The sequence below is a fragment of the Nannobrachium achirus genome (assembly GCF_963921795.1).
Source record: "Nannobrachium achirus genome assembly, chromosome: 3".
Lineage (NCBI taxonomy): Eukaryota > Metazoa > Chordata > Actinopteri > Myctophiformes > Myctophidae > Nannobrachium > Nannobrachium achirus.
In genome coordinates, this window is record NC_137812.1 from 45915933 (window position 1) to 45939567 (window position 23635).

The 23635-nt window shown below is 41.2% G+C and overlaps 2 protein-coding genes across 2 annotated transcripts; one reads left to right on the forward strand and one right to left on the reverse strand.

Annotated features, from left to right (window-relative positions):
• Positions 1–7836: 7836 nt before the first annotated feature.
• LOC308281122 (epithelial membrane protein 1) lies at positions 7837–13996 on the forward strand. Its single transcript, XM_080721215.1, has 5 exons — positions 7837–7886; positions 9432–9515; positions 10745–10847; positions 12648–12788; positions 13628–13996. The coding sequence occupies exons 2-5, from the start codon at positions 9441–9443 to the stop codon at positions 13789–13791; spliced, it is 483 nt and encodes a 160-aa protein (XP_080577341.1). The 5' UTR covers positions 7837–7886; positions 9432–9440; the 3' UTR covers positions 13792–13996.
• Positions 13997–14148: 152 nt separating this feature from the next.
• On the reverse strand, positions 14149–22037 carry f8a (coagulation factor VIII associated). The gene is made up of 12 exons (XM_080722263.1): positions 21962–22037; positions 21251–21297; positions 20998–21070; positions 20114–20273; positions 19090–19158; positions 18865–18985; positions 18671–18763; positions 18162–18226; positions 16832–16913; positions 16643–16689; positions 16283–16338; positions 14149–16164 (listed from the first exon to the last, which is right to left on the reverse strand). Exons 1-12 carry the CDS (start codon positions 22021–22023, stop codon positions 16083–16085), a joined length of 957 nt encoding a protein of 318 aa, XP_080578389.1. The 5' UTR covers positions 22024–22037; the 3' UTR covers positions 14149–16082.
• Positions 22038–23635: the final 1598 nt, after the last annotated feature.

Below are 23635 nucleotides of genomic sequence, written 5' to 3' on the forward strand. Positions count from 1 at the left end.
TCTTCACCAAATTAGGTTCAACACCTGTTGCAGTAACTGATGAAGACATGGAAGTCATTGAGGAGTTTGTAGTACTCACGTAGGCTGCACTTGTCTGCAAGAAAGCAGCGATCATATGACTGTATTCTACCAACATGCTGCTCTGAAAGAACACTGCAAGAGATCTACATTCCAAGCAGGACATATATGGGGCCTGTCACTCTAATGTAGTCTTGTTTTGCCAAGTCCAATTCACTTGGGATAGCACCAGAGGGACAGAACCTGGCTTCCACAATGGATGGATCTTCCAGCAATGGCCAAATCATGCCAGGAGCTGACGCGATGTCAATGTAAAAAGGAACTTTCTGGATGCTGCAAAAACTTTAAGTCTGGACTAATCTACACACCCCTCTGTGGTTGCAGTTGCTAGCACAGGCCTGTCACTTTCCCAGCCACCATTAGAAATGAGAATGTGTTTATAATGATTTGCCTGATAAAAAAAAGCAAAAATAAATAAATAATAAATACAATACAAAATAAATGTAAAAAGATGCTAAGTTTTATAGGATCTAAGTGTGTGTATGGTGACCATATTTAAAAACATTTCAACCTATTTGAACCTATAGGTCATTCTAAAGCTACAGAATCACTTTAAAATGTGCCATAAAGGGATTCTGTGAAGTGGTAATTTACACAAATATGTGTTACAAGCTCATGTGGATTAACCATAAGCAATAAATGTCAATTTATTGGCAACCATATTGGAAAATGTGCCGCCATAAATCAAAGATTTATAGCACCAGCAAAGTGATCTAGTCCAAAGCGTAGGCCCAGTTGCAATGCAGCCATTATAAAAACTGGTGGCCATCTCGAAAATGGAGGAATTACGTGTGGCCAGATGTTGATTATCAATTAGGGTAGTCTAAATGTGATCTGTGCCAAATTTCAAGCTTGTATCTCCAACTGTGGATTAACTAGTATGAGCAGCTGTACATTTCTGTAATGTATCTGCTGCCATATTGGGAAATATGACGCCATATTGAAACCTAATGTAATTTGTTATCTTGTTTGATTGAAATACCTCTAGAACATTATTCTTAGATCAAAATGAGCTGAGAATCAAATATTTACAGCCCCAGCAAAGTTATGTAGTCCAAAACGTAGGTCCAGTTGCAGCCATTCTGACGACTGGCGTCCATCTTGAAAAATGTTGGAATTTTGTGTGGCCAGAGGTTGATTATCAATTAGGGTCATATGAAAGTCATCTGTGCCAAATTTCATGCTTTTATCACCAACTGAAATATCATGTCAACTTTCCGCTAGACTAATAGTGCAGAACGGGGGCATGGCGGGATCACTTACGCTCCTCCCACATCCGGGCGGTTGCGACAGACGTTACACAATATGATGTTGCGATTGGCTTTTGGCTTTGAATTGCTAAAATAATATTACAAAAAAAGAAAACGTTTCTTAATAATGAAAAATGACTTTTAATAATATCAGCGGCGAGGGACCCCCGGGGACCCCCCCTGAGGAGCGCCGGTCAGCGGGAGGCACCCCGGTGGAGACCCCGGTGGAGGGTCTCCGGCGACGGACCCCCGCACGGTGGCTGTGAGTCGGCCGCCGGGGCGACCGCAGTGGAGGTCCGCGAGAGGTGCCGTGGGAGTGTGGGAGTGGGACCCCGGACCGGTAGAGGGTCGCCGGCAACGGACCCCTGCAGGGCGGCCGACACACGGCCACCAACCGTGGGGCGACCGCAGTGGAGGTCCGCTAGAGGTGCCGTGGGACCCCGGTGGAGGGTCGCCGGCGACCGCGACTCACGGGTGGTCCGTCGCCATGTAGCTGTCTCTAAAAACGACTGGGCACCGGAGGCAGAAAACAGCCGATCTACAAGCCCACAAAGCGTTGCGCTTGATTTCAGGGACTCGTGGGGGGTGGGAGCTCGAAACACTAAACGGCCTACAATGGGACGTCACGGGACGTCCCGCTCCTCCCACATCCCGCCACGCCCCCGTTCTGCTCGGTCCAGTGCATTGAGGAATACCAGAAAATTCGCTAGAAAGAAACCCGCCTGGGCTGATGGTTTATGCATTTTGATTGATTGATTGAGGTATTTATGAAGTTTTGGATAGGAAAAGGTACAGTTTCATGACAGTAGCTTACCTAACAGTTCACTGATACAATGTCAACTAAAAGGAAACTTGGGTAAGGCAAGGTTTATTTGTTATTTTCCATTGAGATCCTTAAAATGTCATGAAACCCAAAATCACTTTTTCTATAACCTCTATAACCTCTATATTATATAAATGAGTCACTTGTGATATAGGGAGCAATGATATGGTTCAATTTGCCCATATAGGCTTGTGGATTCAGAGCTTTCTGCTGTCTCTGTAGCTATTTCTGTGCGCTTCCAGTTTCTGGGTAGAAAATAAGTATTTGGCGCCAATCATGACATAATTGCTCACTGCATTCAATAAGTTCCCACTGTACTTGCGTTTCTGACCAGAGAGAAGCACCGCAGTCACACTGTGTAGTGACTGTCTGTTTCCTGGTTCTCTTTCACAAGTCGGACTTTAGGGTATAGTTTAGGGTATAGTATGGTTTTAGTCGGATATATTCAATTTGAGTATTTTAGCCATGGCTTGTTGTCTCGTTCCGAGACGAAACCAACGTGACAGAACGTTGCGCGGCAGCTGTGGTCAGCCTGTCGTCTGACACAGTGGAAAATATACTCAAATGTTTTACTTGAGTAAAGTATCAATACTGCAATGTAGAACCACTCAATACAAGTAACCGTCCGGAATTAAACGTGTACTCGAGTAAAAGTAAAAATAGCCGATCTACAAGTTCACAGCGCGTCGCTTCCGTGACGCGTTGTGAGCTTGTAGATCGGCTCCCTCGCCTCACAACAACAGATATCCACGCCTACATTTTAGATTTCTTTTCATAATCTGAATTCTGATCAAACAAATAAAGAGGTGGGGTTTCTCGCTCCTTTAATATCCTTACCTCTGTAAACTATGCCTAAACGGTTAAACCTAACCTTAACCTCAGTAAAACGTGCCAAAACCTAACCCTATTCCTAATCTTAACCTCAGAAAGATATGGGTATTGGGTAATCCTAAACGTATTTCTAACCTTATTCTCGGAATCTCTGTAAAACAAATATACAAGAATAAAAATCTCGGCAAGTTTCTTTCCAGTGACTCTACCGTTTACCTTCTCCCTTGGCACTGTGCAACTGTGCATGCAAGGTTTCACACTGATCAGTCCAATGGTGCCAGAGATTAGCTGCTCACAGAATGACTGACTGACACACAGAGTGAAAACATAATTATATAGTCTCCTGCCTTCTGCCGTCTGGCCTGGCAGAGATAAATGTCAGTGACAACAATGGGCTTCTACCCATGGGCCTGCGACGGCCTCAGGTCCCCCATCCCATCCTGCCTCATTCCCCCCAACTCACAAATGCTTAGGCTACTGGTGCCACTGCCAGAACCAGTGCTACACCAACACGTACACTCCACACAACTGCCTGCCTATTTACATTTAGCCTATAGGAAGCCATAAACACATGCAGGGATGTGCAGAGAATGTTGGAGAGGCAGGGTCTGAAATTTCTAAAATGGCCTTGATAAAAGTAGGTTATTTCTAAACCTTTGGATAAAAAACACTGAGTCTGAAAACACTCAAGTAACCAATGAAGCGAAGCCAAAATAGGTGGGAGAACACGGAGTTGAATACAACCTGGTTTATTCGAGAAGTTCTCTAGAATACAGCGAAGTATAGGCTATTGGAATTAAGTCACTCCTCTACAAGACAACCCTCCAAGGTACAAGCAGGAAGTTACTCAACAAGCAGTCATGGGACAATCAAAAGCTGATAGCTTTTATTGGATTAATCGGTTTACATTCTTTGACCACAGTTAAATTTGACAACAAGTCATTGTATGTTTGAGTTAGGTACAAGTTTAGCCTCCTTTCCCATTGTGAAGGCCCGAGATCCTCATCAGCACAGCAGGATGTGTCAATAGATGCAGAGACAGCAGAGGAGTGGTCAAAGTCTGAGTCTGACATCTTATATTCCAATATTTCCTTTTAGTGGTTTCTTCTTTCCAACATATGAATAAACAAAATGCATATGTTTAAAATAAAAGCACACTATAAAATCATTTCTATAAGGCCTTTTGGGGAAAATAGCGAAAAATATATATATAATAGCGGACCTCCAAGCTCACGCGTAGCAGCGTGACGGCTATTTTCAGTGCTTGACACCACGCTGAAAAGCACAATCAAGTCAATACTGGAGATGTGGCATGAGCTTGGAGGCGTGAGTTGGAGGTCGGCTATTTTCGGTGCTTGATACCACACTGAACTAAGCATAATCGAGTCAATACTGGAGATGTGGCGTAACGACATGGATTTCTACACAGAGAGCCGAGAGAGGGTAATTCTTTCAACATACTGTAAGATGCTGCATTCAAGTTCAGGAGAGTTTGGACAAGGCAGTTCTCTTGAATGCTGCCTTCAGGTATGGCATGGAAAGAAGGCATTTGCATTTCTTTCACCATAGTGAAAACGGCATTCATCGTCTGGAGAGGGCACTTTTTACAGACAGGTAAAAGGGCAGGGGCTCAAACCCCCTTTTATATCTATGTGTGATAGGTGCCTGAACACATACTATTCGTAATTTACCGGTATATATTATATAATGAATGAATGAGTAAATAGCACATACAGGATTTAAAAAACACTGATTATTTAGAATAAAGATTATTTAGAATAAATTCTACATGGCCCCCAGAGCTTTGGGCACCTTTGGGCCCTGGGCATGGGCCCTAAAGGCCCATTCAGGAATTGAGCTCTATACAAAATATGTTATGATGTAAAAGCGTATAATGTACTTTTGCTTATTGAAATGTAAATTATGCCACCAGTCATACTGAAACATACATGGGGATCTGTGGATTTATAAAAAGTTTCCACAGATCCAACTAACTTCTTACCACCGGGGTCCTCAGTGACACACACACAGCAAGTTTGAAGCTGAACGGTTGGATGATTCTTGAGATATAGGCCTAAGGACATAGGAGATTCTATGCATTTATAGTTGATTAACACACTACCGTAGAGATTGGTTAAAGGGGTTCAATGTTGTAAGAAAAAGTCCCCCCCCCCCCCCCCCCCCCCTTCTGTGTTGCCTAGAACTGGAGGACTGATTTGGGGGTTTGTATTGCAAATCACACCGTAATGATGTCATCACGGTGTGATTTGCAATACAAACCCCAAAATCAATGTTGAAAATGGGTGGTCCTCCCCTTTAAAAAGTTTTATTCTCTAAAAAGTTATGCATTTCAGCTTTAACAAACCTTCATTTTGAAAAGGTAAAAGATGCCTGTTCTTCTAAGGCATGCTCGGAATTGCAATGTCTAACAATGAAGTATTTGAACTTTGGTCTCCCGAAAGGAGGCCAAACCCTGCTCATTCTGGCCAAAGGGAGAAGCATTTTTTTGGAATAATTGAGTTTTTCTGTGAATCCTTTTGTTCAACAAATGAGGTTTGTCTGGAAGTAGAGGGGAAGCAATGACTGTGCCAATCCTTACCCTACCTCAAAGAGAATAAATTCATTGTATTGTATGATCGAATCGACCCAAGTGCAAGTGCACTGAGATGCAAGAGCCTGAGGCTATTTTGAACAGCCAGAGGATGTCATGAGGTCTACTAGGAAAAACTAGACCAGGTCAACCTGGTTGTGCCAGACCCCCTGTCTGTCATCATCATTTATGACATCATGCCTTTTGTAGGCATGTCATCATCATGTCATCATCATATATACCCTTTATATAGAAAACCCGGACAGACCGACATTTGCTTATGTAGGCCTACCCATTTCATGGGTCTGGCAAACATCCACATTATTTATTGAAAACAATATTGTATTTCACTATAAGCAACTTTGACACAAAGGAATATCCTTTATTCCTGACATTTTTACCTTCTAGTTCAAGACTACAATAATCCTCGAATAGCATTGTGTTAATCCAAGGACTATACCGTTTTTGGATTGGTGGCTATTATTCTGTAAGTGAATTTGGGAAACTTCTGAAGATACATCTGACTTCCACGAGGCTTTGCGTTATAATTAATTTGATTAACACCGGACTTTCTTCTCCCATTGAAAAAAGGTTGTGCTCATGGAATGTAATTATCATGAAATCAGTCCCGCAGCAAATGGAAGGGACACACACTAAAATCCTCAGTGTTGGACAAATAGACCTTTATTGATCTGGGGAAATGCTGTCGCTAGAGGCAGTACAGCAGTTAAGTACCCTATAGCCTACTGAGTAAAAATAAATAGCCTACTGAATGAATGAATGATTATTATTATTACTAGAAGCTCGGCCGCCCGCCTGGCCAACTCGGGAACGATGTAAATAGGGGATGAATGATTCGCCCTTTAATGCAAACCCCATTATACCTGTTGTCATAGGACCCGTTTTGACCATCTGTTTGCCTGTTTCCATTTATTCCCAAATATGGAGATATCTGTATCTGTCTGTCTGCGTCCATTTTATGCCCATATATGGAGATCTCTGCAGACACAGTGCCGGTTCCGGAATACCTGATCAGACATCAGCTCCGCATACGGAGAATCCGAACCTTTCGCGCCGGTTCCGGAATATCGACCTGACCCGCATATCGGGTCAGGTCAAGGCCCGGCACTGCACTACCTGCTGCGGCGGGGAACGTGTGTGCCGAATTTGAAGCCGTTGGGACGAACGGTTCTCGAGATACGCGGATTAGCCTACATACATACATACACACTCACAGAGATTTTTTGTTGACTCATGTGGCGTAAGTGATGTCAGAGACTTCTCGCATTTATTGTAAGATGTTTTTCTTTTCTTAAAAAGGTCTTAAATGTCCTTCACTGTCATCTGGGGGCCGCCCCAAAATCATGTGGGGCCCCCTGAGGGTCCTGACCCACAGGTTGAGAACCACTGCATTAACTAACCCCATATTGTCTTCTCACAGGTGTCCCTGTGAGAAGACAATCCTGTCCACTAGTGTCCACTGTTAATGAGATCGATCTTCATATAGGCTAGTTTAGCCTACTTGAAATTAGGAATCACTGGTGCAATCCGGTGTGACATAATGTATTGAAAGGCACAGCTGATTGATTTTAATTTGGGTGAAGTCATGAAGATGTCCAGCTCACATGGGCCAATAGGCTACTTCATTTCAAGTTTAATTTGCAGGGAAATTAGGGAATTGTGTCATATATGTTAGCTCTCAAAATCACTGTAAAAACAATCATGTAAAGTTTGCAAACGGCACAATATTCCAGTAAAAGACAACACAAATACACACTTGAGTTGTGGCACAGTGCAAGATAATTCAAAGTTTGGTCTGGAGAAAAGGGGAAATGGGCGGTCACTAAAATCTCAATAGGCTACTAAAAGCTGTTAAAACCAGGGGAGTAGGTTTAGCAACAGAACAGAGCGCTCTTTAGAGCTCGAGGCTACTTTTCTGTCCCTCAAGTAAAGAGGCTTATTTCCAACAGCTAGAAATGCAAAAACAATTACAAAACATAGTCCAAATGTGTAAAATAAGCGTTCTATTTAACCAAGACGCTATAAGCCTACTCTTCTTGCAGTTCTTGGCGCACTGTTTGTCTCAGGGCAGAGACTGGGGAACCAGTCGAACCACTCACTGCTGGCCATTTGACTCTAAAAAGTTTTCAGTGAGGAAAAAGTTGAGGATATGGGTGGGGTTTGGTCGGGGGGAGGGTAGGAAGGGGCTGGAGAAAGAAAATAGGGTGATGTGTATGCTATGAATTCGAAGCTGGGTGGGTCTACTACAGCATTTCAGATTCCAAATAACTGTCGTTCGTAAAAGTGCTCACAGGTAAGGGTTATTCATATTGTTTAGATTGTGTCTGACTAATGCATTCGGGTCATAATTGCTAATGATATTTCAACATGTGTTTGGAGGGATTTAAAAATGCGTGAACTTGGTAAAACTGAACAACAGCATAATTGGTTTTCATCAGGGCTTTGGCGAATAGCATATGGTTTGGTTTTCATTTGGCGAGCACAAAATTAAGCTATAACAGAGACACGGGATTGTAAATTATTTCCAATAATGTGATTAAGTTAAAAGCGTTTATGTGTCGCATATACCGTAGACATAGTGTGATTATTTTCTGTCGTCGTATTCTCGCGCTCTTTTCATAGTAGTTGGCTATAGGGCCTGTGCCCATGATCTATTCTAACGGGAGTAACAACAGCTGCAGCGCAGCACCCATCCCGAACGGGAATGTCCCAATAAGGGCACAGCGTGTAATTACCATTGGTGGAAAAAGTAGGCCTACTCAATATGTTTTGCATAAAGTATCAATGCTACAATGTAGAAAGACTGTTACAAGTAAAAGTCTGGAATTCGATTTGTAGGCCTACTTGAGTAAAAGTACAAAAGTAAAACCAAAAGTAAAAGTAGCCTACTCATTATGCAGAATTATGAAAAACCTTTTGAAAATAGCAGATCTACAAGCTCACAACCGCATTGTGTAGATCGGCTGTTTTCAAATGGACATATAGGGTTGAAGTGATTATTGTATGTTTTGTAATAATAATCAATCTACAAAGTAACTAACTAAAGTTCTCAAATAGATGTAGTGGAGTAGGTCTACAATATTTGGATCAGAGATGTAGTGGAGTAGGCCTATATATACTCCACTACATCTATAAGTAAAAGTATTGGAAATTGGAAATACTCTAGTAAAGTACAAATACCTCAACATTGTACTTAAGTACAGTACTTGAGTAAATATACTTAGTTGCTTTACATTACACCACTGGTAATTACATTTTCTTTTCTTGTCAAAGCAATTAATCTAAAAGGGACAGAGTTCGTAGTCAGATGTTTTTTAGTCTATGGAAAACCATTAGGGGGGCAAAGAAAAAGAAGAAGGGGGGAAAAAGACCGAAAACCTATTTATGACACATGGAAGCATGGGTGAGTCTCATATACTAGGCCTATAGATGTTCAGTTCACTGCCTGGTTCCAAAGATGTCCTCGTATAGAAAAATGCTCACACTTTTAAAGACCCTCTTAAACCAGTCTGATCTTCCCTTTGTGAAGCGAGGTAAAACACTCAGCCAGGGAAATCCTCTGTGGGAGTAAGTGGGGGTCTGTTTGACAGCAGATGGCCCATGTAGTTATTCAAAAAAATGGACTGTTTGTGAGACTACTGTACAGAGACGAGTTTGGACTTGTTGCAATGGCTCTCATTTTTTTCAGTTCATCTCTCTGTCTGAGACAGTGGTTATTTGTAACAGCTGTGTGTGTAGTGGACCTACCTCAAGTCAAAGATGGGTTATATAACTCTACAGAATGTTTGAAAATAAATATTGTACATCCTTCCCTCTTCCTCTGCTCTATCTGTTTCAGGGAGATAAAATGTTGATCCTGGCCGGAATAGTCGTTCTGCACATTACAACCATCATCCTGCTTCTGGTGGCAACCATAGATAATGTGAGTCCTTAGTCCATTCTTTAAATAATCCTTGCCTTCTAAATTCTCCTGAAAGGCCCGCCTCTGTCTAAACACAGTGAAAAGAAAGGACCAAATAACATCTGATAACCACATGCTGTCTGTGCAGTGCAAATTCAAACAAATGTTAAGAGCATCATCACGTTAGCAATCATTTCTGAAGCGTCAGGCTTCTATGATCGGAACAATTATCTATCTATAAATGCGAGAAGTCTCTGCGTGTGTGTCTGTCTGTCTGTCTGTCTGTCTGTAATCCGCGTATCTCGAGAACCGTTCGTCCCACCGGCTTCAGATTCGGCACGTGCGTTCCCCGCCGCGGCACGGAGTGCAGTGCCGGGTCTCGACCCGACCCGACGCGCGGTTTTCCCGGACCGGCGCGAAACGTTCGGAATCTCCTTATGCGGGGTTGATTGTTGACATCAGGCTGTTCCGGAGGAAATCGGCGAAAGCTCTGACTCATTGTGACATCACTTCATAAAAGGCTCTGACATCACGTACGCCACATGAGTCAACAAAAAATCTCTGAATATCTCCATATATAGCATATATGGGCATAAAATGGACGCAGAATCACGAAGATCTCCATATACGGGCATAAAGGGACACAGACAGACGGATACAGAGATTTCCATAAATGGGCATAAAATGGACGCAAATGGCATATATGGGCATAAAATTTACGCAGAATCACAAAGATCTCCATATACGGGCATAAAGGGACACAGACAGACAGATACAGAGATCTCCATATATGGGCATGAAATGGACGCAAATAGACAGATATCTCCATATATGGGCATATATGGGCATAAAATGGACCCAGAACTATATCTGCAGTGATCTCCATATATGGACATAAAATGGACGCTGACAGACAGACAGATAACAGATATCTCCATATATGGGCATAAATGGACACAGGCAAACAGATGGTCAAAACGGGTCCTATGACAACAGGTATAATGGGGTTTGCATTAAAGGGCGGGGCATTCATTCCCTATTTACATCGTTCCCGAGTTGGCCAGGTCGCCGACTAGACTTCTAGTGTAGTAAAAAGGATTCAACGTGCTGATTAAATGCACTATAGCTGACACGGGTCAACACAATCTGATGTACTATGTCAGGTTTTCTTTAGATGAGGACAGCAGCTATTCTAGGTTACTACTTCTTTAAGTGTTATTTCTTTCTCCTTTACGTTTTTTTGTGGCCAGGCCTGGTGGATGACAGATACAGAATACACTGACCTGTGGGGCAGATGGGAGCTGATGGTGAAATCAGCCTGGCATTACACCAACTTGCAAGGCTACCCTGAAGGTAAATCCAAGTCCTGTATTCTTAAATCACTTACCCTCGAAACAGGCCTGAGTTGCATTGATTGAATACTTTATTAACAGTTTGCAGATTGTACAGAGGTACGATTTACAAGGATTGTTAACACAAAAAGCCCTTTAGGGGCTTGTTTTCATAGTGGTCCGGTGTAATCAATTCATTAAGATTTAAAGACAATCATATCAAATAATAAACAAGACATAATCAGCACTAGTTGCAATTAACATATTATATACAGTAAACATTTAGGGGGGAGTGGGTGGTGTCTTTTTGACCCTTTATAAATTGCTGGTGTTCTTTTATGGCAGTTTTGAAGTAGTAGTATAGCAGTAGAACGAATTTGACCCCATGTTTGTCCAGAATCTGGGTTGAGTGAGATCAGTGGAGCTGTACTTTTTCCTGTCTACAACATATTTCTTTGCCAAAAATCTGCAATCGGTCAATCTGCAAGCTTCGAGATCGGCTATTTTAGGCTAATGTTCTACCCAGAATATGGATGGTGGATACTACTGATTGTCAGTTTTATAATATTGTCATAAATATGTGTGTAGTGCTGAACTGAAGACAAAAGGGTCTGTAGTTAAGTGGTTCTCAAAATGGGGTCCTTGAGGGGGTTCCAGGTAGTCCCCAGCTACGTGATTGATTGTTCATCGTCACAATTATTACATGTAGTGTATACAACTATAGAACGTATTCACTGTTACTGTAGTTTACAGTGCGTTGACAGTAAAGGAATTCCGCACCAAACAGACCAGATTTTGGATAAAATCATTTCTAACATAAAAAAAAAAGTTAAAATGCTAATAAAATTGGTGGTCCTTGACATAAAAATAAAAATCACACCCGTGTGAAGTGGAGCTGTGTGTGTGTGTGTGTGTGTGTGTGTGTGTGTGTGTGTGTGGATCATGTGTACCGATTTTTGTGACATTTGAAGAAAATATGTAGGAAAAGGAGCAAAAAGTGTGTTTTGGAGAAAATTCAAGATGGCGGAAAATCTATCATGGCGCAAATGGGCGTGGCCTATATGGGGAGATGCGTCATGACCCAAGGAATCCAGGGAAAAAATATTTTTAATTTTCCGACCTACGGTTCAAGAGTTACAGGCCAAAACGTAAAGTGGGGTGTTATGGCGCCACCATGCGGCCAAATGACACAATTATTTTTTATTTAATCCTTGAAATCATTATGAACCTCCTCTCCAAGTGTTGAAACTCTAGCCCCTATGGTTTGCGAGAGACAAATAATTGAATGTGAGTTTTTGCAATTCCCATTATAAGTCAATGGGGAAAATTAATTCACTAATAAATTAATATCAATTAAACTATAGAACCTTTCTCTTAGAAAAGTAATAGCCCACGATTCCCGAGTAAGCCGGTCGATTTGACATATGGCGCGAGTGTGTGGTGGCAAAACTGTGGGACTAGTGGCGTGCCGAAGTTTAGGAAGTTCAGGCTACATACACACAGACACACACACAGACAGACAGACAGACAGACACACACACACACACACAGACCCACACGGCCACGTATAGGGAGCCTGTGCTTCACACAGCTCCAAAAAGGGTTAAGAATCACTGTTTCTGTTTTTGATTCAGATTGACTTAAAAATGTAATGTTTACAAACAGTTATCTTTTGCATGTTGTTTCAGCTATCACAGAGCAATATTTTGCACATAAGATTTTTCCTCTTTTTAGGTTCATGCTGGTACTCACAAGCATTGCATTTCATCCCCTTGTCTTTTGATTGATCAATATATTATGCTCTATGTGTCTCCCCCTATAGACTACCTTCAGGCAGTGCAGGCTACCTCAGTGCTGGCATGTATATTTGCCATCCTGGCCTTGTTTGTGTTTGTGGCTCAGCTGTTCACTCTGGGCAAGGGCCAGAGGTTCACCTTCTCTGGAGTTCTACAGCTTATCTCCTGTAAGTAACTTTAGACTCTGGCTTTGGGCCATGAGGAAAATACTTTTTATTTGCAATTTGTAAAAATGTATCCGCTTTTTGGCCCCCGGAATGTCTCACAGTCGACTGGTGGATCTGCTAAATGAATAAACTCAAAATGTAGTGATACTGTAAGTGCAATAATGACACCAATTGTCACACCAATCTCATCAGAACACAATCTCTAAGCAACTTCATGTCTATAATGAATAATAAGGATGTTTTTAAATTGTACCCAAGGGACTGCAGAAGCTTCACATACTTTTAGGTTCCTCTTTACCTTCCTAGAGGCAGTAGTATTAATTATGTTACACCACATCTGGGCACAATGTGCTTCAAGGACGGGCACAATGTGCTTCATTTTAACACTCATCTTTTCTTTTCTCTAATTACAATCTAAAATATGAACCCTTGTTGTAAAAAACTAAAGTTGTCCTTTAACATCTTACCAGGTAAAAAAAAAAGAAAAAAAGACCAACTTATTAAACACCTAAGCCCTAGCCTTGTAAACCAGACTCCTCCTGCAATTTTGAATCAATTGCTAGGAGGACCTATAGCAATTTGCTCTAGTGAGCAAATAGAATGTAGCTGCAGGCGGAGGCGGTTTACGAGGCTACCTAAGCCCTATTGTGTACTTTGTCGTTATGGTGTTGTGCAGCTAATCTATAAGCTCACAACGGATCCCAAAGTGACTTTTTGAGGTGTTTAATCTGCTATTTTCGCATGCAATGAGTTGTCATGTCACTTGTCATTTAAAGTGGTTAATTTAATTATTTAAATTTGAATTGTTTAAATATGAACAATTTGTTCCTCTTCTCCAGGTCTGTGTATAATGATTGCAGCCTCCATCTACACAGCTACTTTCCACACAGAGGATGGAGCAGTAGGAGGCTATGGACACTCGTTTGTTTTGGCCTGGATCTCATTTGTCCTCACTCTCATCCTGGCCATCACCTACCTCATCCTGCGGAAAAAGAGTGAATGATGGCACTGGAGATGTGCAGCAGGGTTGACGTCCCATTAAATACAATTCAGACAATTTAATCCAGTGGTTCTCAAAAAAAAAAAAATTTCAAGGTCCCTCATGACTGAGTGTACAAATGGGACCATTTGTACACTCTGTTACAGGCCTGTAAGGGTCTATTTTGAACCCTCGCAATTTAGGAATACTGAGGGTCCCTTGACCCCACTTTGAGAACCACTGATCACCGATCTACAAGCTCACAACACGTTGCAATGCCGCGCGTTGTGAGCTTGTAGATCGGAAAGAGATGTATTAAATATATAAAGGTATAAGTGGTCAAGATGCAGAATTTATTCAGTTTAAGAATAGAAAAATATATAATAAAGAATGTGTCCCACCAGTTCTTGACAGACCTGGGATTCTTAGTTTGTTTGGAGACTTCAAAACTCATCCAACCCTAAATGAAGAGATGAAGCTGTGAAGATTGGCAGGGACTGGAGAATAGCTTTATGGTATCATTCATATTCAATTAAATCAGGGAAGAGGAAAAAGGGGGCAGAAAGGGAAGGGAGCTAGACAGTGGGATAGGGTGCAACATAGTTTAGCTAGGAATAGTATAGTTTAAAGCTTTATCAAAATAGGGAAAATTGGGAAAACCTTACTTTGTAGCATTACAATCATTAAAATAAAAATAAAAAAAGAGTTGCCATTGCCAAAGTGCTATGTTTTGGGAAACGTAATAGACAAGGGAGGTCTGTAATTGTAATTGTTTAAATCCTTATTACATTATACTGTACATATAGGAGATGAGATAAGGTGAAGTGAAAGCACTTCCGACAATCAGCAGGTGACATTCTGTGAGGTGCCAATATTCTGCAACCTCTAAAATACAAGTTGTATGATGATTGGTTACTACTGCATGTTTCCAGCGTGACAGCTAAGGGTTGATATACTGTATTTAATAAGGTATGGTATGTTGGTAAGCTACAACATTCCTGTTGCAGTACTTGAACAATCAGAAAAGACGAGCCTTAATTTACAGTACTAGTCATTTTAATTCATTGTATCATGTTATAGCATATATTGTAACCATTTTGTTTTATAATCTATGTACATTTTAACCATTGTATTTTTGTAACAGTTTGTATTATTGTGTGATTTTTTTTAACCATGTTTGATTCTGTGTTTTAGTTGGCTGCTATCATATCGAAGTACATGTAATTTGTACCAGTGAACATTAAGTAAACCAGTTATGGGAGGACAATGGTGTTTCATATCACCATATTTCAGGATAATGCATTAGAAGGTTTTGTAATTATAGTGGAATTGAAGCCATATCATGTATTAACTAAATAAAAACATGATCCAATTTCAGCATTCAACTCAACTTCATTCAAAACTTTTTAAATAAATAAAACACAAACTATGACATTTCACTTACAGTAGGTGGGGAAAGGCAATTTTTCACTTTCATGCAGAGTGGATTCACACCACAATAAATTAAGCCAAACCTTACATGCCTATCACATTTTATACATGATCAGGGTACTTGTTGGAAAGCTTCTGAAAATCAAGACTCTTAAAACAATGTGCTTCAAAACTCAGCATGGAATGGGTTAAGGGCAACATTTTGTGGTGTGCCCAGCTTTCTGGACAAAGGAAAAGCTACACCAGTGGTTCACTGGTTCCCAACTGTTTCTGGATCAGGGCCCACTAGAGTTGTTAAGTAGTCAAATGGGTGGGCCGCGTGCATGTTTATAGATCAATCAATCGACTGTTACAGATTGAATAAATGGAACTATCGTAGCATACTTGAAGTTCCTGTTTATGATTTTTCTTTATTTTTATTTTTGTTATACATCTTTTTTTATATTCATGTTATTTTATCATTAAAATCATAATGTTTTGCCAATTATTTGGAGGCCCATTGGGGGGCCTCATTTCGCCCTGATGAAGACCTGTTGTGGTAAAAATATTTAGTCGTTTGCCTTGTTTTAATAAAGGCTTTCCCCCTCCTTTTATTACTGAATCCCAGATCCACCGTTTTAATCCGATTGATCCAGTAGCACCTCTGGTACTTTTGACTACTTTTAACAACTGGTCTTGGTGTTTGTTTGTTTTCTCTCTCTATTTGGGACCAATTGCAATATCCTCTTGGCCCACCAGTGGCCTAAGCCCACAGGTTGGGAATTGCTGAGCTACAGAAAACCACGGTAGTGAATGCAACACTTCTTCGGGTCTTAAAACAGACCTAGGCAGAGAGAATGTTCCATTGTGTATTCCAAGAAAGAGCTAGTTAGGACTGGACTGAACTAAATCCCCTGCCCAGAGGGGGTGATACGCTCCTGAACCACCAGGTGGAGTAGGTGGTTCTGCTCAGCAGAGAGAAGTGGCCTGAGGGGGAAAGCGCAAAACACACGGATCAATATGGAAAACGCAGCAAAATCAGGAGCAGTGGAAACACTACTAAATCCCAATCACGTGACGGAAATTAACATTTTTGAAAGCTCACCATAGCTCAGTTTGAAGAGACTTTAGGGACTCTGTGTCTTTCTCCTGGCAGGCCATCTGCAAAACAGATTTTCTGTTACACAGTGCGCAAATAAAACCTTAACTGCAAATACAGATCACCTAGCCAAGGCCTCTTCTAGCCTATCACCCTTTATCCTCCTTTATGGTTCTCTGGTAATTTTCCCCTGACACACATCATTATGTACAAGTTACTTTACCCTATCTTTTTCAGTAGCTACTACTGGATTAGACTGAACCTCGTCTTGGGCCACATGTGATGTGACCACTCTTTGTCCTATGTGAAACATTTAGGACCAGGAAATCCTGCAAACTGTACAAGTGTGTAGATTTTATTACTCACCACTACTGATTGGAGCAGCAGAAAAACATTCTCAGGCAGGAAGGTCACTGTATAAGAGAACAAAAACAAAGTGTCAAAAAGGAAAGAAATGGGGGCATACAGTAGATATGCCTCTATACAGTTCTAGATGTTTCTTTGGTTGTTGTCAAATCTTTTGTTAGATAAAAAATAAAATGAAAGTCCTGTTACCTTGACTGTGAGGGTCAAAGGACTCCCACGCGTACCTTTCCAAGGTCTGGGCATGTTCTGGTAACAGCTTCTGAGGCGGAGGCTGCAATAGCAAACAGTTGAAAGTTCTTCACCCAGCAAATTCTTCAAGCATATCATTTGCAGGAAAACATCATTTTTCATGATTTCCAACTCTACTAACGAGTGAGGAGATCAGATATTGTGGCAAAAACACCCTTTGTCTTCTGTATAATTTTCCATGAAATATTGGTGATGGAGTCACGAAACGATGACATCATGTCATCAGGCATATATTTCATACAGAATCACATTAAAGGCAGGGTAAGTGATATTGTTTGATTAAAACAAAAAGTTATTGTTTGTTAAAAGGTTAAAGCACTATATTCTGATAGCTAATCATTGCTATAGTGTTAGTTCAGTAACAGGAGTCATCCTGTCTCTCCAGCTCTTTAATAAACAGAATACTACTATGAGAATGTAGAGCTATTTAACACTTCTTTTAACCAAAGACAATCATCTACCCTACCTTTAATAATAACAATAATAACCAGTAAGACGCCATATTTGCCTGGTTAATAAACCAGACCGAACACAACAACACCCCCTGGCGGTAGTGGTGTTGTAGTACGGTCTGGCACCGATGGTGTTGTAGTACGGTCTGGCACCGATCGATTGAGATTCTATTTCCTCAACCAGCTTCAAGGGTTGGCCAATCAGGGTTGTATGCTTGGGGCACGTGGTTTCTGTAGGCTTGGGGCACGTGGTTTGGGGCAAACCCCAGAAATGAAAGCTCTTCCTGAAATCCCAGACTCTCTTCCCAAAACGAAGTGTGTGATAGAGGCAAACGCCATATGGGCAAAACACAACCTCGCCCTAAAGGCAGGTGTTATCCTTCATTCAGAAATGCTCACATTCAGAGTCACAAGCTTTCTCTCTGTGTGTCCTTTCCCGGATTTGACACTATTTCATACATAAATATACAACATATATTTTGTAGCCACCTCTACGCTACGAGGTAGGGGTCCCTGGCCTGAAAAGGTTGAAGACCCCTGGTCTAGGCCATATGGAGCGTCCATATATGGGCATTGCCAAATATGGGCTTAATATTGATGACATCAGGGATCTTGATTGCCTTGTCAATGTGATGTCACAACAGGTCAGCTATATAGACATTGAGGCGTTACTGACTCACCCACCCACCCTCTGACGGACAAGTTGTGCCGGTTTTCATAGTTAACTGCGACCTATGGTCGCAATAATAATACTAATACTAATACTAATAATAAATAACTAGAAAGATACAATTCTGGGAAATTGCAAAGACAACTACCTCAAGCAGCATTAGCAGCAGCACTCTGGAGATCTCACACTTGGCAACAATGTCTAGAAATGCACCTAGGAGTATGAGAGATTGATATGAATGTGAATGAAGACTGTTGAAAACTGAGCACATACAATAAATGTCTCATCATGTTAACATTCAATATGCTTTCTATTACTGTACCTCCTTCAGAGGGTTTATCAAAGGTCTTCATGCTACCAACACTCAATCATATAAGCAGGTCTGGCCACATTAACCATGGCATTACCAATTGTGGACAGATATATAAATTATATAGGGCTTAAACGCATGAAACATATAGTGTACCTTTTCTGTCCATGTCATAATAGGCAACATTCTGCAAAAATAGCAAATCTATAAGCTCACAACGCATTGTTATGAGCTTGTAGACCGTTGAAGAGATTTGGTGTAGAGGGGTAGTAGACAAGTGGGAAAGAATGCAGAAAACAAGGCCAACCACCCCACCACCCACAATAGATTATGTATCAGAGCCTCACCAACAGGGGTGTTAGTGCCAGGCAGCTGTAGTCCTCTCTCCTGGCACATCAGTTGCATTTCTGTCAGCACTGACAAAGCACCATCATAGTCACCTGCAAAACAAGAGAAGCCAGCAAGCTGCAGTTGCAGATAAACTAATCTGCAACACACACACAAACAAAAACGTCAACTGCAGATGGACTCATGGACTCACGGGTAAGGATTTTGCAGGTTGCCATTTCTCCCATGGACAGCAGAGCTTCGATAGGGGTTTGTGTCTGCAACTCTGCTGCCCTCTGGTAATGAACAATAGCCTCGCCTGGTCTGTTCATCTCCTGTGTTAGAGGAAGAAGAGGACAGTGAGGGAAGAGAGTGAATTTAATATGGAATTAGACCTAACAGTAGAACAAATCATGCATTTTTAGCTCTGCTGACTTACCTTGAGTGCATTGCCAAGTTCTAGAGACAGGCTGGCTGCCATCACCGGTTGGTTCATCTCAATGTACACCTGTAAGCCATTTGCAGTCTTATTATACTTTCTCAAAAGGAATGTAGGCAAGAGGGCACCATCGGAATGTACAGTAAAAATCTATTCTCCAGATGCTTAATCTGACTCTCACACATTTCAACGTTCCCTTAAGATGGATGCTCCTATTTGGATTTTTGATTATGAATTATTAAGCTGCTGATGATTCACAACAATGTACCTTGCACCTTTTCAATGTCAGTGTTTTTATCGTATTGAGCAATGTGCTAACTTCACATTCACCTCATGTACTCTACTCTAACACTACTCACTACCCAGAATGCGAGAGGTACAGCATTTCAATTTGTTACCTTGATTATTATTTGACTTGCTTAAAGAGAGACACACCCTACAGTCAGATCTAAGGTTTCATCTTTTGCATAAAATAGCCAATCCACAAGCTCGTGTTATGACACGTTATGAATGTTCTCCTATTTATTTATAGTTAAGGAAACAAAGTTATTTAATCCGATTTTAAGCTTGATGCTTTGTTTTCCCTTTCTTTAACCATGCACATGAAACTGTGAATTTATATACCTGCAAAAGAATTTACCGTTATATGCTGATCTGTTTTCCACCTGCACAAGAATAATTTCTGCCTTCTGTAGTACAATTTATTCATTGCTATTTATTTTATAATGCACCTTATGTACAGTATATTGAAGTTTGATTTCACTGTGCCTTCCTGTTATTTGACCTGTTCTCCATTCTCTCTTCCCCTATTCTAACTCTTCCCATAACTGCAATGTTGAGTTGTTGAACTGGCACAAATAAGCATTTCACCCACTCTTTGACACCTGTAATCGTGTGTAACAGGACAATAAAGATTGGAGAACATTTGGTGAAAATGTTCGCCTACTGTATAATGACAGGCAGAGAATATTATAGACCCTAGGCCTAGGGTTCATGTGGTTACCAAAAAGCAGCTGAAAGCTACCTTAATAGCAAAGCTGTAGCAGTTGAGAGCAGCCTGTAGATGCTCGTCAAACCCTGGGGCTTGCAGTGCCCTGTTCTCCTTCTCTGAGGAGAGAAAGAGGCGGGCAGCGTCGGTCAACGCCAGAGCCTCTCCAGGAGCATTGAACAGAGTCTGCTCACACCTACAGGCACAAATCCAACATGTATTAATCATGTGATAAGTAGATATAACCTAGAACTATTCTAAAATGTATCTTTTCATTTCAACCTTTATTAAATTATCTGAAAACACAATTCGTTTTTTTAGCTCAGAAAAACTTATTTGGTTATATAAGTTATTGCTCTGACCCTTTGGTACACATCTACACATGTTTTAATCTCATCAATCTCAAATCCAAATTCAAAGAGCGAAAAACATACCCATTACTTATTTGTGATCTTATGTGTGAGAATTATTTGTTAAGTGCATTGCTCAAATGAGGTTTCAAGGTCTTGTAATGATTAAGTAACATCACTTAAGTAATGTAAGTAAGTAACATCATTGTTTTGATCAATCTTTGAATAATCTTTTTCAGCCGGAATGGCTGATACATAGGTCTAAATAGACCATTTATTCCATATAGAACGCTCAATGCATTTCTGTGGGGGGGACTAATCTCTGCGGCATTATAATGTGTAATTGTGTGTGTCCACTTTTTAAATTAACTTAAAAGTGACACAGGTGAGCAAGTGAAGCGAGTGGACGTTTCAGTCCTCAGACCATCATCACATCAGCACTCAATGATGATGATGACGACGACGACAACGACGCAAGTGTTGATGAAGTGTATGGAATATCAGCCAATCTAGGGCTAGGACTTGGCCACAGTATGAAGTAGGTTTATGCTAGGTAGTTGGTTGTCTTACCGTGCCATAGCAAGGTTACAGAATGCAGCATACTGGAGACAGTCCTGTTGCTTCAACTCCTTGGCCAATTGGCCTGGACCACAAAGGGAGAAAACAGAAGTGTGTGGACAGTTTTAACATATGGCATGGCTTTGTGACCAATCTATTCAAAATATCACTGGCTTCTAACTAAGCATGTATAACAAATCCATAATGTACTTTATGTTGACACATACGTACTGCATGTAACTTATGAAGTGAGAATGACACTTACCAAATTGCTCACTTGCCTCTGCTACGTTGGGCTTACGTAGAAAACGTCTTTGAAAATAAAATACACACATTGTTAAATCACAGCACCGGGGGTTAGGGTTAGGGGACTCCCAGGCCCCAGGAGTCCTTCAGGAGGTTCTAGGCGTCCCCAGCTAAATGACTTGATATAATAGAAACCAAATGGACCCTTAAGGGTCTGTAACTCTGAGAGGAGAAGTGTACAAATGGAACCAGTTGAACCATGTGATACACATTATCACATCATAAATAACATCGTAATGAATACATCAAGATGCATTTTTTATAGAATCTGACTTCATTTCGTATCAGATACGAAAGAAAGGGTCAGATGGTTATCAGATCACGTGATAGTCTTATAACTACAGGCAGATAGCTAACAGATTCGCACTGAACGTTACAGTAAACTGTAATCTAAGCCAAGAATGTCTGTGATATTACATACATTTCATGCACGTTGCTGTGCATTTGAAATACATGATGTATTGTATGGGTCCCATTGTATGCAATATCATAGCCCTGAAACAGGACGGTCGATAATAGATAATATTATAAACCCTAGCAAGTCAACGCCACACGATCGGTCATCGTTAGCTACAGAGCTAATTTTACACCCAGATATTCAGTCTCCTCTCTGAAATTACAATATGTACGTGAAAGAGACAAAGAAAGGGATCTGTCAGAAACAGCTTACTTTTTCAATTTATTTGATACCGCACGGTATCTCATCAGAAAATCACCTTCCGCAGCCATCATTAAAATGACGTGAAAAGAAAACAACAACAAATCTAACCAATCTAACCAGGAAGTCGGTCTGACAGGAGTACTCCAATTGGCTGCCGGTTCCTACCATAGGAGACGCGTGTGCATAAATTAGAAAGCGCGGCCTGTGATTGGCTGGAGCGGAGTTCTGGAGCGCTCGGCTGTGGTCACTTGGACTGCGCGGGCGGGTGTGAATGCGTTTATCGCGGGCACTCGCGCCTGCGGCGCTCGGGCGCGAAGAGCAGGACCAAGGTCCGCTGGCCTTCGCGCCGCTTGCAATGTCGTGGACAATAAAACGAGCGCTCCTTCAAACGGCGTCTCCTACGGTAGGAATAATAGCGAACCGTACCCGACGACTCCATTGGTTGGGAACGTAGAAGAGCTGGGCGGGTTCAACGAAGAAGGATAGACACCGCCTCCGACCAATCAAAATTTCCCCATAGATTTTTACAAAAATATTTATAACAATTATGAACTAGAACATCCAGGATGGCAGTGAATCATGACCATAAAACCTTTGATTCTATGTAAAAAATTAATATTACATTATTTGATATACTACATTTAACCGTTGTTTAGCGATTTTCAAAATGTTCTTTTCATAGAAACAAAGGTTGTATGGTCATGATTCACTGCCATGGATGGCTTGATTCTAGGCTTAACATAATTGTTATAAATATTTTTGTAAAAGTCTATGGGGAAAATGAATGACGATTTTTAAGTGGCACCAGTAAACCACTTCTTTAAGTTTTCAAACTGTTTTCCTTTTGCACTTTGTCTTAATACTTTTAATGTTTTGCATACAGCACTTTTGTGGATTGTCTTTGAAATAAACTTCTGGTTTGAGTGTAGTCAAGGTTATGGCAATTAAGGATCTGGACAGGTTGTTCCATGCCTACACTGTCTGGGATCTAATGTTAACTAGTAAGACGCCTCAGGGCACATGCGACCTCGCCCTAAAGCACAAGGTCGCGCCAATTCTTGGCCATCTGGCCAGTGATGTATATCGGACCAGTTACCCATATATGGAGACCCCTGCATGATAGTCAACAATCTTATGTCAAAACATGCCCACATTGGGCATTACCAAATATGGGCATTCCCAGATATGTCCTTAATATTGATGACATTGGGACAGGGATCTCCATATATGGGCATAACATGTATTTTAATTAGTAAAGCCAAGCAGGGCCTTGGCGAGTTAGGGCCTGGGTTTGATGCCTGGGGATCTCCATATATGGGCATAAGGGGGTATCAATATATGTTATGCTCATACATGGAGATCTGAACCAGCCACACAGAGATGTGCCATGTCTTGGCTATCTGGGATATTCATATATGGGCATAAAAGGGATTCTGGGGAATACCCATATATGGACTTTTACATAGGTGATGTCACCTGTGATGTCACAGTGATGTGTCAAGGGAACCAACCCATAGACTGTAAAAATGTGTAGGCCTACACAAACGGAGACAAACTGTGACATTTCTCATGGTAGACTGCGACCTTCGGTCGCAAAACCTTTATTGACCCGCCTCAGAAAGGGTCAATAATTCAGATACGGTATTCAGTGTTCTGCGGTGCCCAGTCAGCATTGGTGCCCAG